This window comes from Choloepus didactylus, chromosome 17, assembly GCF_015220235.1.
Source record: "Choloepus didactylus isolate mChoDid1 chromosome 17, mChoDid1.pri, whole genome shotgun sequence".
NCBI classification, from domain to species: Eukaryota; Metazoa; Chordata; class Mammalia; order Pilosa; family Megalonychidae; genus Choloepus; species Choloepus didactylus.
The window spans coordinates 11,559,141-11,576,679 of NC_051323.1; the positions used below are offsets into that span (position 1 = coordinate 11,559,141).

At 38.7% G+C, this 17,539-nt stretch overlaps 1 protein-coding gene across 2 annotated transcripts in view; it reads right to left on the reverse strand.

The window, feature by feature from the left end:
• The window catches only part of CTNNA2 (catenin alpha 2), a 1,138,501-nt gene that overhangs the window by 221,088 nt on the left and 899,874 nt on the right, over positions 1–17,539 (reverse strand). For both annotated transcript variants that reach the window (XM_037807219.1, XM_037807218.1), the window contains exon 9: positions 188–340. In XM_037807219.1, coding sequence (XP_037663147.1) covers positions 188–340 — 153 coding nt within the window. The remainder of the gene's footprint in view (positions 1–187; positions 341–17,539) is intronic.

Sequence of the window (17,539 nt, forward strand, 5' to 3'; positions counted from 1 at the left end):
AGAGAGAATACTGATAACCTGTTTCCTTTGAAAGGGATGGAATAAACAGAAGGTAAAAGAAAGAAAGATTCCAGGACTTTATTTCTCCAGGAAGAGATGTAGAATGAATGTCTATTGAAATTCCAAGAGCCATATGTAGATATCAGACCTGTCAATATTTTCTAGCTTCAAGCCTCTCCTGACTTACCTCCACCAGTTTGTTGGCATGTTCACGGAAAACCTGGGCATATTCTTTCACTTCCTTTTCATTCCCACTCTTTGCGGCCTCGATGAGAACTAGCAAAGGGACGTTGGTTTCCAAGAACGAATCAGATATGTGATCCATCACTGCCTTCCGAAGCTACACAAAAAAATAAAACAAAGCAATTAAGGTCTAAAAGAATCACCAATATATTTATTTTCTAAATTATTGGCTAGTTCTCATTATCCATGGAAATAATTTTCCAACTCTCTGGTCTTAATTTTCCCACTTAACACATCAAGAGAGCAAAACAAACAAACAAACAAAAGGTAACTGAAGGATGACTCTGAAATAAATGTATTAACAAGTGTCAGCTTGAAAAAGCAAGGCCCATGGTTCAAAAGACTATAGATTGGCTCTCAACCTTAAATGACCCAAATGTCCTTCTTTAAGAGGTTTTGAATCTTGATATAGTTCAAGGACTTGAATTCCTCATGAAAGGAGAATTTTAGATATCAACTAGTAAGTGGGGAAAAGTTTGGATGAAGAACTAGGCCTTGAAGCCACCCCTAAATCTTAACCACTGGGCAGTCTTCTGCCCTTCTTTGATCCATTGTTTGTCCTCAATGGAGCTGAAAACATCAAAGATCTAAGTCTCAACATTTTTCTATCCAAAAAATAAAAGAAAGTTTTGGTCCAGGTGTTATGATGACAGTTGCTTTGCTCCAGAAAAAAAGTACTAACAATGATTCTTCAAAGTAAGTAAAAATAAACAGACCCAAATCTCTAACTGTAGAATTACACATCATCCCACAATGTTGAAATAAGAAGGAGGGCAGCTGCATGAAAAAAGAATAGGAGCTATCTTTGAATAACCATCCCCAGGCTACTTTATTTATAGTTGTCTGAATGTAAATAGAGAGAAAACACCCCCAGTATAAATAAACACAAAAGAAGATGGGAACCAACGTGCAGGTTTTCTGAATAAATATACCTATTCAGGAATAGTCCAGCAAATTTTTTTTAATAGGGAGATACATATACATTTATTATTGTTCACAAGAGAGAATGTGTAAAGACATCTCTGTTTCTTTTAACACTAATTGTCATAATGTACATATATGCACATGTATAATTTAGTTTGGTTTGACTCTAAGTTGGGTTTGGCATTTCATCATACAAAATATAATTAAGCCTATGTCAAGTTAACATTGATGATATGTATCAATGTTACCCATTTGATGATATGTATCAAATTATTGCCTGTGAATTATGTTGGTTATTGGTGGGCTCACATATTCTAGGTACATACAATGTGCCAGCTACTCAACTAAGGTCTTTACACATATTATATCATTTATTCTCTACCACAACACGACATGACAGGGACTATTTTTATACGTTTTTCAAAGGTAGAATGTAGGACTTAGGAAAGTGAAATAGCTTGCCTACAAGCCTAAGAGAGCAAGTGGCAGAACTGACAATAAGAAGGTATGAAGGGGACAGGACAGGGGAACATTTAAAACTGAACTAACACTGCTGTCTTCCAGGACAAGACCCCGCAAAGAGGAAGAACCACTGTGAGTACATCAGGACAAGGATGACAGAAATCGAAGAAAGAGAAGGTCCAGATAAAGTGGGGAACATGAGCAGAGCCAGGCTATCTCAAAAGCAAGCCACTCTATTTTTAAAAAAAGCATACAAAAATAACAGAAGTGAACGCTCTATACCAAACCCCTTTCTAAACTTTCAGAAAGAATAATTTCACATAAAAATGAGCAACTAAAAATTACTGTGGTCAAATCTCATATAAGAATAAGGGAAAGAATATCATCTCTAGACACACTGAAAACATTCCAGAAGGATATGCCTTTAAAATAGAGAAAAAATTCTAACTTATTTCAAAAAAATCAAGACCCTAAGAAAGTGATACAAGATATGAAATACAGCATAAATTATAGAATAAAAATAAAACTAAGGAATGAATTAACAAAACTCAAAAAATAATTATAAATAAAAGAACACTCATTTTGAAAGAGAATACTAAATAAATTTATGTTAAACACAACAGCAAATACCTTGGCAACAGAAACAGAAAAGTAGGAAAAAATTAGTACCCAAAAGAAATGATAAAAAAGACACATGAAATGGTTTGAGAAAGGTGAGACATATGGAAGATAGGCAAAGAAAACTCAACCTATGGCTACCAGGGTTCCCTAAAGAAGAAAATCAAAGCAAGAAAACAGAACAAATGCTAAAAACTTTAATTCACAAAAACTTTCCCAAATATGTACATACACAAATATGTATTTAAATTACATTCCAACAGGGTATATCATGTACCTGAGAGCACTGACCCATAATTATTAAACAAGACCCATTCTAACAAAACTACTGGATTTCAAAGAAAAAAGGGAAAGAATATCCCTTGTGCATTTAGGCAATTAGAGCACAGACTTACAAAAGAAAGAAAATTAGATTCTTATCAGACTTTTCAACAGTGAAGCTTTATGCCAGAAGAAAATGAAGTAACATATTTGAGGCGCTGAAGGAAAGAAAATGTGAGCTAAGATTTTCATATCCAGCTAAACTGATTTTCAAGTTTGTAAGGAAGGGACAAAATGTGATTAACATGCAAGAAGAACTTAGAGAATACAATTTCCATAAGCCTTTCCTCAGTAATTGATTAGAGAATGTGCTTTAATAATTGAAATAACAATAAATACATCAACATAAGTACAAATAGTGAACATTAGATATATACTTATTTGTAGCACCCAAAATAAACAATGGTTAAAAAGGAGAAAGAGTATAATATGAAATGGCTGTATGCTTCAATAATGACAACATGATACGGTACTGAAAAAATGAGAGTAGAAAGGGGATAGAATATGCAAAAATAATTTAACTGTTTTAAGTATTTTAATTTAGTTGATAGTGGTTGTATGAATATTGTTATTTTAAGACTATTGTAAAGGTTGTATGAATATTGCTATTTTAAAACTATTGTAAAGGTAGACTAAAGCAAATGATTAGTTATGAGATTTTAATACTATCATCTCCTTGATCCTTGCTAACCAGGAGAGTCAGTGTGGCAGAAAGATGTAACATAGAAGTTAAGGAAAAACCTTGTAATTCTAGATCTGAATTAGAAATACGAATATGAACTTAAAATACTTTGTATTGAAAACCCATGCACACACATGCACACTCACAATTTCCTATTTCTGTACAATGAAAAGTCCTGAAAACAATGCCCAACCCAATGGCAATGGACATCCTGAAAGACAATTTTCCACTAAAGTAAATCAGGGCTTCTTGGAGAAACAGCTGATTCCAGGTATTTTGAGGCTGGAAATATAAAAATTAAAACTGAAATTTCTTTTCATATCATATAGCAAAGAGCTGTCAAAAACTACTGGGGTCATGTGAAAATAACTCAGGAATCGGTCAGCCAAAGATGAGACTACTTGAACTTCCTGAAGGATAAACATTCAGTGGTCTGAAACCCATAAAATGTTTAAATTCATGATTTTTAATGATTAAAAAGAGAAAACACTAATGGTCACTTTGAGAACCAATTCTTTATCTTTAAAGAATGAAGAATTTATCATGCCTTTCCTACATGAACTGGATTTCTGGATAACAAGGGAAGTGCCTGTTTGTAAAATTATTCTATTTAGCAAGTAAAAAAAAAAATGATAGAATTAGAGTATCACCATTTTACAACACTTAATGAATTAGTAAATCTAGACAATGAGCATCTGTGGTTGGTAAATCATTAAAAAAAAAGGAGACAAAAAGATGTTATGTGCCTTCTGATATAATAGCAGAACCCCAGATACAGTCTTGCAAAAGGGATCAAACTTGAAACTGATGGAGACTCTGGCTCTGGATCAGTGATTTGCAGGAAATACAAAGAGAAAACATATGGAAGTGCACCACACACCTCCAATCAGCAAACTCCACACTGCGAAGAATTTGCAGGTCAAAGTGCCCAGGTTCTTCAACAGATGGATTATAAGCAAAGGAAAAGAATGAAAGGGGAACCAGTAGATTAAGAGAGACATAAAAGTCATATCCCAAAAAAAGTTTGCAAAACTAGACTATAAACATCTAAAGATGAATACCTGGAGAATAAAATCCCAAAGAAACATTAGGAATTCTGAAAGTCACGGTAATGGTTCCTTGGGAAGGAAGGCAGGGAAGCTGTAGAGAGGCTTCTAGGGAGATGGGCAGAATTCCATTTCTTGACCTGGTAGTGGTAATGAGGATATTGCATAATAATAAAAAAATATAATATTCCATAAGCTCTATCTTTATTGTGAGTGGTTTTCTATATTTATTTTTTATTTTGCAATAGAAAAGTTGAGAAAAACAAATGAGCAAACATTTCTCATATGCCTCTTTGGTGCTCTTTTCCATTCCCATCTTTGTGGAATATAGATGAACTCCAGGGTATTCCAGGAAGTCATGTGTTGAAGATGGCTAACTACCTGTGGTGGTGTGAAGCTGTATGTACCCCAGAAAAATATGTTCTTAGAGTTTAATTCATTCCGTGGGTGTGAACCCATTGTAAGTAGGGACTTGACTGGGGTTACTTCAGTTAAGGCATAACCCACCTCAATCAGGATGGGTTGTAAAGGAATGAAATTCAGAGAGAGAAAGCCACAGGAAGCAGGAAGCCAAAGAGAAGGGAGAGACCAGGAGAAGCTGACGGGTGCTTTGCCATGTAACAGAGGAGCCAAGAATTGCAGGCAGTCAGCCCCAGAGTACCACTATCTTCGAGGAGAAAGCATCGCCTCGATGATTCCTTGATTTGGTCTTTTGCCCAGTCTCAAACTGTGAATGTATAAATTCCCATTGCTTAAGCTGAACCATTTCATGGTATTTGCTAAACAGCCCAGGGAAGTAAAACACCACTCACCCATCAACCCAGGGCCCCTGAAAGCACAGAGGAAGACTTCCCAGTTTTCTGTCCCCAACCCACTACTGTTTCATGAACAAGAAGAACAAGAAATACAATTTTATTGCAGTGAAGCCATTGCACATCTTGTGGTGTAACAGCACCCCAAAACAGTCTTCTTGTGTTTTTTTGTTTGTTTGTTTTGTTTTTGTTTGTTTTTTTTTTTTCCAACTCTGCCTTCTTTTAGCCTCATTTTAATCAGAATCTGCATTTTAACAGGACTTTCAGGTAATTCCTAGGCACATTAAACTTTGAGAAGCCCTACCCCAGAAGACCTATTGTGTCAGTCTAGTTCTTGTTAGTAACCCTTAGAAACCAATCCTGGCTGATTTAAGCAGAAAAGCTATCTGCTAGTTAGTTCACAGAAAGGACACATGGCATCTTTGTGTCATTCGTTTTTGATTCAAAGACTTAGGCAGGTAGACCTGATGTTTTTTCTAGGTGAAATACAGATCCCAACTCTGCGTCATGTGCCCATACCTAGTTGTAAGAGTGCAAGATGGAAATGGTGGAAGGTCATTAGCTTCAAATACCAAGATTCATAGAATGGTAATTCACCAAACATGGAGAGGAGTGTCTGATGCTGATCCAAACAAACAAATGAGCAATAAAGAGTAAACCTGGAAGAACACTAATTCAGAAACTCAAGCACAGATGGAAAGGAAAAAAAAAAAAGACACATTTATAGGAAATAGGTAAAGAGTGAGAGGTTGTTTATTAGGAACAATATCAGAAACCATGAACTAAGACAGGGTTTGCAAGACTACTACAACACTTCCTTTCTACATCCATGCCAGACATGATTAATCAATCACAGCCTTCCTTTATGCTGATTTGGAATACTAGTTCATAATCCTTCTCACTACAGTGCTCCAAATAGCTGCTACTAATCAATCCTATTATTTTTCCTGCACGATGAAACCTTTCTCTCTTCACCAAACTTCCCCTGTAGTTGAAGTTTTATTGTCTGAACAACCCAAAGTGCCATCTTGACTTTCAGAAATGAAAGTGAACACCCAAAATGTTTAGGCTGGCCTGATGATATTTAGCAAATGTCTGACCATTTAACATCTGTCTTATCATTTAGACAGGTGTTCAGAAAAATCCTGTTAAGAGTAACAGTATTAACTTCTTCACTACTATGATGTAAGGCATCCAACCAAGGTCAAATTCAGGGTAGGGGGTTGTTTTAAATGGGCTCAAAAATATTAAGCCTTACATTTTTCCATGGATACAGCTTTCTCAGTTTCCTCAGGAATGCTGACATATTTTTCCATATTTCCTTAAGCTTTGGGGTACAATTGTTATTAAAAATGAAAAATCACAGCGACAAAGCGACTGAGTCAGGAGCCACCTGCCTAGAGGCCTCCACAAGAATTGAGCCTCATTAAGTCAGACAACTTTTAGCCAGTCTGAAGGTCAATTACAATAATCATTCAGTGCAATAATCCACCCAAAGCCACTTTAATAAGCAAAGGGGCTGTCAGTGCACAGATACAACTGATAATGGCTGGACTGTTCACCGTTTGGGCTGGAGGTGGGGATAGGTGAGGGAGGAGCAAAGGCACATTTTTGAAGGTTGGAAAAGAACACTTAGAGAATGATTGCTGGGGTTTTTTGGCCTCATTTTGTTTTCTTTTTAATAGAAACACAAAATTCATTGGTCACTCTATTCATCATCCTGATGGCACCAACTATCTTCCATGAAGCAGAATCATTTTAAATGGGATTCTAGCATTTTAGTAAAACCAATTGCCACTAAAAAATGAAAACTTTACAAGCCATACTGCAGCCCCATCCTTGGCCTGCCCAAATTCAGGTGCTACTGAATCAATTAAAAGCAGAATTATCATCATGAGCAACGCCTATATGCATCGTCCCAGTAGGAAACACTTGGTGGTAACGTTTCACCAGAAAGTTCTTGTCTTCTAAATATATTTTCCAGGAGTGCTGATCCAATTAGGATAAAAGTTAGGAAGATGTCTTCCTGATGGAATAAGAATAGATAATTGTAGTAGATTTAATGCATCCATGGTTCCATTCTTCACCACTCCTTGTAACAATGCCTGATGTCATATAATTCTGTAATGCCCCCCCTCTCCGAATCTGGGCTCGGCCATGTGGCAGGCTTAAGGCCAATAGACCTTGGCCACCATTATGATAACAAGGGCTTTAAAGGCCTTTTCAACTTTAGTCTTGTCTGCCGTGCTCTCTGCAATCCCCATGAGAAGGGCATGCCCAGGTGAGATCACTTGTCCCAGGAAGAAAGTGACAAACACATTGAATAGAACTGTCACCTAGTCGTCCCTGTCAAGGCCATCCTAGATCAGTCAAGAGCAACCGACCCGAGACACATGAAAGAGCCCAGCCAGTGTGGTCACTCCAGACTAGTGGGAAACAAATGCTATTGTTGTATCCACTGTTTGGTATACTGCACTATTGTAACAATAGATAAATGATACCACAATATATATATTTAACTAGAATAAGTTTTATGGCATGGGAGAGACATCCTGGAAATAAACTTCTGATCAGTCAGTTGACTAGTTTGATGTAATTCCAATTCAGTTATTTAGTTAAAGCCACTGAATTAATAGTAATCTGCTCTACATGTTCCATTTTACAGCCATAAAAACAGCTGCAATTTCTTATTTTTACAGTTTAACAAACACTTTAGGAAAAAAGAGACAAATCTTGAGTTCTAAGACAGGGCAGAGTTGAGCAGGGTCCATCGTGAAGGATAGCCGCAGGTGGTTGGCTCCTTCTGCTACTTTCATTTTCCACCCCATCACGCACAGGTCTCCTCTCGCCAGGATATGCAAGGGCAATTGCTTTCAAGGGAAAGGGGCATTGAAAGGCTGCCTCAGGGTCCCAGGTAGTGCTGGGATCACTGTGCATCTCCAGATGGTCTTAATCCAGCAGGTTCAGCAGCTTGGCTTGGTGCTAGTAGAAATGTTAACAGAAAACTGAGCCCACTGGTGCCGTGGCAGAAGCAAGCAAAAGAAAAGTCAGAATGGATGGGATGTGCAGAAGAAAAAAGTGGAGCGCAGCAGTAGTGCATGTGGAGAGGTGGCAAGGAGGGCAAGAAAGGATTAGGGAAAATTAATATTTCATATCAAATAACTTCATTTAGTGCTTATTATGTACCAGACGCTGTTCCAAACACTTTACTTAGAATAACTCGTTTATTTCTCTAAAGAGCTGACTACTGTTTTCTCCATTTAACAGATGAGAATATTGAGAACGTAGAACGAAGTCACTTGCTGACATAAGCTAATAAGTGTTGGGGCAGGGTTTGAACCCAGGTTGTCTAGCACCAGAGTCCATGCTCTACATTAGTAGTATACACAACTTCTTATATGGCTACTCTGAGTCACTTTTACAAATATTATTGACAAAAGGCAATGGAATACTGGTGATGGTGGAGAAAGTTCCAGTAGAATGCATGATCCAGCTTGGATGATGAGTGTAGTGCAAAGAGGATTCTAGAAGCCACCGCACCCATCACCTCTGAGACAGTAAGATCAAAAAAGAAGAAAAAAACAGGAAAGAGAAGGAAGAACAGGACCAGTGGCAGATGGGTCTCGTAAGATAGAATCAATGACAACACCAGAGGCAGAGGTGGTGTTGCATCCCCTGAATCCCCATTCCCAGGGGGAGAGGGACTTGTTATATACTCATTCTGAGGTTTTGTTGACTTCCTGAAAAGTGAAGGACTCATGGTGCAAGATATGCCTGCTGCAAAAATATATTGACAACTTATGCTCGTCCTTTACAGCCATCTTTTTACAACTTATGGGTCAAATTATCTTACACTGGTAAATTTTGAAATGCTCAATAAAGTGTGTTTCTCATACTTACTCTATCTTAAACCAAGAGAAGGACCCCTGAGCTAATGAAGGCAGAAATGATGGGATCTACTTTCCAAGCTTGGATATGGTAACTATGATACATATGGAATTCCACAAGGCCAGGTGATGGCTGAGGTGGGCAGAGATCTGCCTTATTGCAAAGAGATCTTTGAAAGCTGCAGATGCAGGTTAATATGATGACAATCTAACAATCCAGTTTTTATTTTTATTCTTGAGAGTTCTAGGATCAAACCATATTCAACCTAAATATATCTACCTGTACCATCATCCATAAGCATAGGGTGTCCTAGTTTGCTAATGCTGCGGAATGCAAAACACTAGAGATGGATTGGCTTTTATAAAAAGGGGGTTTATTTGGCTATACAGTTACAGTCTTAAGGCCATAAAGTGTCCAAGGTAACACATCAGTAATCGGGTACCTTCACTGGAGGATGGCAAATAGCGTCCGGAAAACCTCTGTTAGCTGGGAAGGCACATGGCTGGCGTCTGCTCCAAAGTTCTGGTTTCAAAATGGCTTCTCCCAGGACATTCCTCTCTAGCAAGCTTGCTCCTCTTCAAATAACATCACTCACAGCTGCACTGCGTTTCCTCTCCTTGAGCCAGCTCATTTATATGGCTCCACTGATCAAGGCCCACCCCGAATGGGTGGGGCCACACCTCTATGGGAGTATCCCACCAGAGTCACCTCCCACAGCTGGGTGGGGCACATCTCCATGCAAACAACCTAATCCAAACATTCCAACTTAATCCCCACTATTCTGTCTGCCCCACAAGATTGCACCAAAGAATATGGCTTTTTCTGGGGGACATAATACATTCAAACCGGCACAATAGGGACATCCAAAAATTGGGACAACAGTCCTCAGCAGGCAGGACCAGGGACAGCTTGAACTAGATGTCATCCAGCAATTGCAGGGGCTCGTAAATACTGCCTTCATTAGCTCATGGGGACTGCAATTCTCCTCGATGAATGGGGGGCACATCTTTTTACCCCTCCAGTATGCAGACTGTGTAAATCCTCCATAAATTGACTATTAGAATGGTTTCAGTGCCCTTGCCTACAAGCTGAAAGGCATAGTTAACACTTTTTACATAAGCTAGAAGACCAAACTTTAGCTATCAATCAACCAGGACAGAAAGGAATGACTTGACAAAATCATTCGTTAAGTCTGACAGGAGTCAAGAACACAAGGCTTACTTCCAACTGTTTAAATGTATGTGTGACATGGGAATATTAATTGCAGAAGACAAGACATTTAAAGGTATTAGCTCAGCACTACCAGTCTATTTTACCCAATTAAGGCAATCATCAATGTAAATAACTGCAATTTCTTCAGCAAACCAAAAGGAACACAGTCGATAGATCATAGCCATTCTAACAATCCACTTCCTTATTCCACAGGAGGGCAGGGTGAAGACAGGATAGACCCAGGTTAACTTCCAAACTCAATGTGGGGGAAACTGTCTCAAAAATGAACAAAGGTTGTGTGTGTATGGGGTGAGGAATGAGTAGGGAATTGTGTATTGAGCTACCTTCAAATAGGTGCAACAGAATTGTTTTGCACAAAGTCTAAAAACTGCAGCCTTTAGATGTATGCGAAATATTTCCTGCAAAAGACAGGGCAAGAAAAAATGGCTCTCTCCCAACTAGAATCGCAGAAGCTTAAACTTAGACAAGATGTTGAAGGCTGACTATCCAATTTAAATCTACCCAGTGAAAAGACATTCCTGTGATTCATTTTTAATGGATGGATATTCATTCTTGAAAAACCAAAAAAGGCCTCTTATGGATTTGTTCACAATTGTACACTTCAAAAATTTTTTCTGAATGCCTCTCTGATCTCAAGGGAAAAAATTTATCCATACTGATAAATCTACACAAATGCAACATTTTTATTAAGGATGTTTAAGTGTTAAGCCAAATAAAATAAATGAGAGTGAAGGCACAAAAAACATAATGGGGTAGAAACTGATGAGATTAATTTAAAAGAGGCTAGAACCTTATTAAAAGAGTAATAAGAAGTCCTCAGAGAGGAAATATGCTTTATCCCTTACCTACTTTACACTGTCTACTCAGGGATGAGGGTTGGCTCATTTATTCTTTCTACTAGCATTTGAGGGGCTCCTGCTATACCAAGCCCTGTGTTTAGTCCCAGGGATATAGAGACAAGCAAGACAAGCCATCTTCTCTTATTAATGCTGAAAACTCATCCACAGTCTCAGGGCCCAGTTACTAATAAAGCTAAAGCAATCAACTTGACCTTATACAAACATGATCAGCTTGACCTCATACAAGCATGATTGGCCTCATAAATGATACTCCTTAAAGGCAAACACGAGGTATTCCTGCTGACTGTTTAAAGCTGGCCCAAGGAATGCCGTGAATAAGTCCAAATTTGTCATGTCACATTGCTTAAGCTTCATATCACATTGTTTAAGCATCTTTCTAACTTAAAGACTCTCTCAGAACTTCTCCACCCTCCATCAAGACCACACACCCTTTCCATTTATCCAATTTGTTAGCCCAGAATATTTGGTGTTTTCAAAAGGTTGTAATCTTAGGTAGCAAGAGTGAAGGTTGTATATATGGTACTAAAATAAAAATTAAAAAAAAAAAATCCATGGAACTACACAACACAAACAGTAAACCCTGAGTTAAATCATGGACTATAGTTAATAGTACATTTATAAAATGTGCTTTCATCAATTGTAACAAATGTACCACATAATACTAGATGGTAATAATAGGGCAGTATAAGGGAATCCTGTAGTTTATGCATTACTATTCTTTAAACCCATAACTTCTCTAAAAAACTTAATAAAAATATATTTTACAGAAGTGTGAAGGTGGAAAAGATATTTCTATTATAGCTACCTTTCACAGATCCTTTAACCCACGCCAAAAAGTGGATCAATTCTTCTGTATGTTTGCAAGTCCTACTCAATTTCTGGTTGCTCATTGCCTTGAATAATAATCCCAGGCATGTCCTGTATTTATAGCCTGCAGAGAACGTTCCTAGACATCATTTCATTTGACCTTCCTTACAATGTCATGCTGGGGGTGAGGGGTGTGGTCTGCAGGGGAAGTGTCATTATCCATATTGTATAGATGAAAAAATGGGAGGATCCAACTGGTTGCACGTAGCAAGTACCAGAGTTGGGTCTTCTGGGTCCTAAGGGCCATGTATTTGTGGACCTGGCTGTTCAAGTATACAAATCCCAAATGAAGAAAGTTACCTTTCTTCCCATCTCTCAATCCCACAACTAGTCACTCATCCCCAGCCTTGGGTTGCCTAGCCAGCATTCCTTACCACCAAAGGAAATCTAGGATAAGTGCCTGGATAAATTTTTTCTGAGTGTTTAGTATCTGCCATTGATTATCTGACATTGAATGGTCACAAGCTGTTTGAATCCAGGGAGAGAGAGTTAGTTGCCATCACTAACAAGAAAAGTTTGTCAAAGGCTGCCCAAAGAAAATATTTAATCCCCTCACTACTGCATTAGCAATTAGGAAAGACAATTCCCTGGCTGGATAGATTTGACAGCACTTTAACAGCAGAGGCCCAAAGTGTACAATTAAAGAATTTGAAGCAAGACACAGGAAAGAAGAATTCTTTGCCACCATTATTTCTTTCCAATGGGATGAGTCCTACACAGCATGGTAGGATTTGAACCAGGTAGAGTTGTCTGGCCCCATCTTTCCATTGCCAGGGCCTGCCATTCCACATTACAGCACAAGTTCTGTGAGTTTTAGAAGAATCCCCACTGTAATTGCAAGAGCCCCTGAGAAGACTCCAGCCCATGCTAATCAATTCATCCTCCAGTTAGCAGATGAGTGACTCCTCAGTTCACTTAAGCAGGAAATAAGATGCTGTGGAGAAAAGGGGAAGGGGAGCCAGACACTTACTTGTTGGAACAGATGTCACTGATAAGTCCACCTTTGAGCTTCTTGACCATTTGTGGTCATTAAAGAGCCCATCACACTTTCTAAAATGGAAAACCATTCACCATGCACTTGGCTCTCCTCCAGTTAAGGATAATTGCATTCCAAGGAACTAACTTCTCTTTCCAGAGTTCTGCCTCCATATGCTATACTTCTTCACTTCCTGTCTTTAACTATTGCACAATGTTGCATTTCCAACAACTGCTGAATTATTCCCGAGAGGGCCTTCACTCCAAATAGATGTTCAGTAATTACTCCTCATTATCAAGCTTGTGGAAATCCTATAAAATGAGGGGTGCTCTTGCTGTTTAAGGGAAAAGCAAGAGACAATCAGATTCAAGGTTCCCCCTAGCCTTTCAGGGAATCTTGGCTTCTACATCACATTTGTTTTTTTTCTCAAAGAAGACTTACTTCCAGACCACAGGTCAGCAAATGTTTTCAATAGTGGGGAAGATAGTAAATAATTTAGCCTCTGTGGATCAGTAGGTCTCTTCCACCACAACTCAAGACTCAACTCTGCCACTGTAGCACAAAGCAGCCAATACAACTTTAATTCCACAACCAGGCAGAGAGGGTTGATTTGGTCCATGGGTAGTAGTTGACTATCCCTGTGGTCAATGGTTTCATCAGTGTGCTTTAGTCTTATGACTCTATCCCTCTGTCCATAAATTGCTACTCCAATTCTCTATTTCAAGCTCCATTCACCCACAGCTTTCTTAAAATGGAGCATCTGTTGAGTCCCAAACTATCCACTTGTTAAGAGAATGGGGAAGGTTAAAGAAGGCCTCTAAAGAGTCCTTGAATGACAAGTACGACTGATATTATTTGATTGTGTTGACTTTTGCTTTTTCCTTGCTTCACATTCTACTGGAAAACATGGCTTCTGCTAGTGGTCTCTAAGCAATTGTTTTTTCAGCAGAAGCTTGGAGGCAAGGAAGGAAGAAGAAGGGTAAGATATAAGAAAAGAAATAGTTGGTTTTCTCCAAAAATTCTGTGGTTTAAAAGATTGTCTGGGGCAGTGGCAGGGGGGTGGGGGGGATGCCCAACCTACCTAATATAGTTGATCTAACCTGGACGGGACCCCAAATCTCAATATTTCCCCCTACTTTGTTACAAATATTGAGGGCATTGTCCATGGATTGCACAAACAGAGAGGATGCACTCAAAGAGCACCAGGCAAGCTGGTTGCTATGGTGATGCAGATACACAATGACTAACTGATCAGTCACAAGTTACTCCCTTTCAACTATTTACTGTGGCATCTATGGATACAGTCTCAGGGCCATATTGATCTAAAACTGCTGATTTCAAAGATGTGGAGGGAAATCTGCTCAGAATCAGGCATGGTTCCTTCTTGCAGACTTCTTCCTGTAATCTGCAACTCAGGACCCTCCCTCCCCCATTCCCAACTGCTCAGACCCCCCAGCCTGCCTTGCCCAAAGGTGCTTTTTAGTTTTTCCATCACCCCCTTTACACAGTTATGACTTAAGACTGAAGCTCTTTTCAGGCTACCTGATCCTCGCTGAAACTGTAGAAATCAAATAAAAATATAGAAATCCTGCTGTTAACAGGATTGAAGCACCCCAGGAAAAAAAAAAAAAAAAAAAAAGCTAAAGAAGTTTGGAATAAGAGAGTATGGAGTTGGCACTGATTAATCAGCCAAACTTCTGACAAGGATGTAGGTTGGATCAAAGGGAGAATCCCCTATTATCACCAAAGTCCTCAGGACAGATAGTACTCTTTTGATTCTGGAAACTCTCGGGCACAATTCATTCAATGGCTTCTCATTGAATATGCCAAGGAGGTCTGCCAGCCTCCTGATCTGTATTTAATCAGATACACCTTCAGCCAAAATGATAGTCCTTTACCTTTTCCACTATGATTAATTAGGAAGAAAATTATCAAAATCTCTCTTTCACAGTTCAGATTCTTTCATGGGGATAGACACAATCTAGAAAGGAAAAAATGGTTACTATACTGAACATGAAGCCTATTATCGTGGTTATTAATGAGAAACTCAAGATTCATTGTTAATTGCTATTTACCTTATGCTCTTCTTATTAAGGGAATTTTAATAAAAACTATAAACTAAGACCAAAGTGAATCAATTTTAACAACTGTAGTCATTAAAAGGACAGGATTCAGAGGCAGCCAACTTGAGTTCTCTGACTTAGAAACTTTATATGGGTGAGAATTTCTGAACTTCAATATCCTACCCCGACTAAAAATAATAATTTTATATGTATATATATACACATGTATATATATATACATGTATATATATATATGTATTTGCAATATGCCCTTTGCAGAATTGTTTAAGGAATGTAGACACAGTGTCAAAGATAGACAGACACTAAATAAACAGAGGTTTCAATGGGCAACTTTGCTTTCCTGACCTTCACAGCCAGGTACAAACAGAAGCAACGGGTCAGATCATCAAGAAAACTGGTTATTTCAGTTGCCTGAGTGATAACAGGATCAATGGCTCAGTCCCTATTCCTAACTGCTCTTAGCAATCATGACTATTAAAAAGCAGGCCAATTCTCTCTCTCTCTAACTGAGCCATCTCGACAGGTGAACTCGCTGCCCTCCCCCCTACGCGGGACCCGACTCCCAGGGGTGTAAATCTCCCTGGCAACGCAGAGTATGACTCCTGGGGATGAATGTGGACCCGGCATCGTGGGACTGAGAGTATCTTCTTGACCAAAAGGGGGATGCAAAATGAGACGAAATAGTTTCAGTGGCTGAGAGATTCCAAATGGAGTCGAGAGGTCACTCTGGTGGACATTCTTATGCACTATATAGATAACACCTCTTAGGCTTTAATGTATTGGAATAGCTAGAAGTAAATACCTGAAACTACCAAACTCCAACCCAGCAGGCTGGACTCCTGAAGACAATTATATAATAATGTAGATTACAAGGGGTGACAGTGTGATTGTGAAGACCTTGTGGATCACACCCCCTTTATCTAGTGTATGGATGAGTAGAAAAATGGGGATAAAAACTAAAGGACAAATGGGGTGGGATGGGGGGATAATTTGGGTGTTTTTTTTCACTTTTATTTTTTATTCTTGTTCTGGTTCTTTCTGATGTAAGGAAAATGTTCAGAGATAGATTGTGGTGATGAACGCATAACTATGTTATCATACTGTGGACAGTGGATTGTATATCATGGATGATTGTATAGTGTGTGAATGTATTTCAATAAAACTGAATTTAATAAAAAAAAAAAAAAAGTAGGCCAATTCATTGTGTACACATGGCTTCATGGGCAATAGTAGCTATTAATTGTAGGTCTTTGGAATTCAATAGAGTTCATTACTGAAGCTTTTATTTAGTTCTTAAACTTAGGCAGAGCAGAAAAGAAGCATCAGTTTTTTAGCACACAATCAACATCAATGGTTGACAATTACAAAACCACTGGTCTTTAACTCAATTGTCTATCAAGTGAAATTACCCAGTAAATGGAACCAGCTGCTGGGGGAAGGGGTGAGCTCCCATCTCTAAAGCTGACTGACCGAGGGGCTCTCAAGGATGACGATTCGAGATGTCTTGCCCTTGGGAGACCCTAGACTAATACCCCTTGGGGTCCCTTCCACCTCCAAGAGTCTATGAATCCATGATTTCCAAAACCGTATCATCTTTTTCGAACATAGCTGAAATGTGAGCCCAGGCATTATCACTCCTATTTTCTTCCCACCTCTCCTTTCTCCTCAGCTTCTACCCACTCCATGATTTTTTGAGGTATCTAAAAATCTTTACCCACACAATCGTCATTCAGTTTTTAAAGTAGGTGTTTAAAGAGATGGTAGCCTTCTTCCTCAAGTGAAAGATAGGTGTGATTTTTCTCCCTCTCATTGGGAAACAGTCTTTGTCAAGATGATTAAGTTCTCTAGCATCTTTTTTCTTTTTCCTGTGTATGTAAAGGAAATTTTCCATGCTCCAGCCTGAAAAAAATACCTGTTCTGGGTGCAGTTTCCTGAAATGTGGTACCATATGTGCATCAGTAAACATTATGTGTAGAGTAAATTAAACCAAGCCTTATAATTAGGCAGTAAGGAAATTACTGTAGACCTGAAAGAATAAATCAGCAGTATTAAAGTGCTCTCCATTTTCTCTGACGCACTTCGGAGAGCCGTATAAAGCCTGTGCCACTGTGATAAACATTGAGAAAAAATGCACTGTGAGCAAGACAACCTAAAAACACTGAAATTCAAATAAGTCTTTGAATCTGGAGTCCAAGGTATCATCACATAAAATTTAAAAGCCACCCTTATTGCCACTAATGTGGCAAAAGGGGGAAAATAGAAAGGTAACAAGCTGAAGTCACAGTGGCTGAGAGATCTCAAATAGAGTCGAGAGGCTATTCTGGAGGTTTCTCTTATGTAGGCTCCAGCTAGACATCCTGAATGGCCATAGGATTCATGCCCTTACCAAAAGTAGTTCCAGAATACCTACGTCCCTACCTGAGATTCTGGAAAAGATTCCCTCACTAAGTTTTACCTTTCAGAAACTTAAATCCGCCAGAGTGTTCCTATGCCAGACAAATCCTAAAACTCAGAGGCAACAGC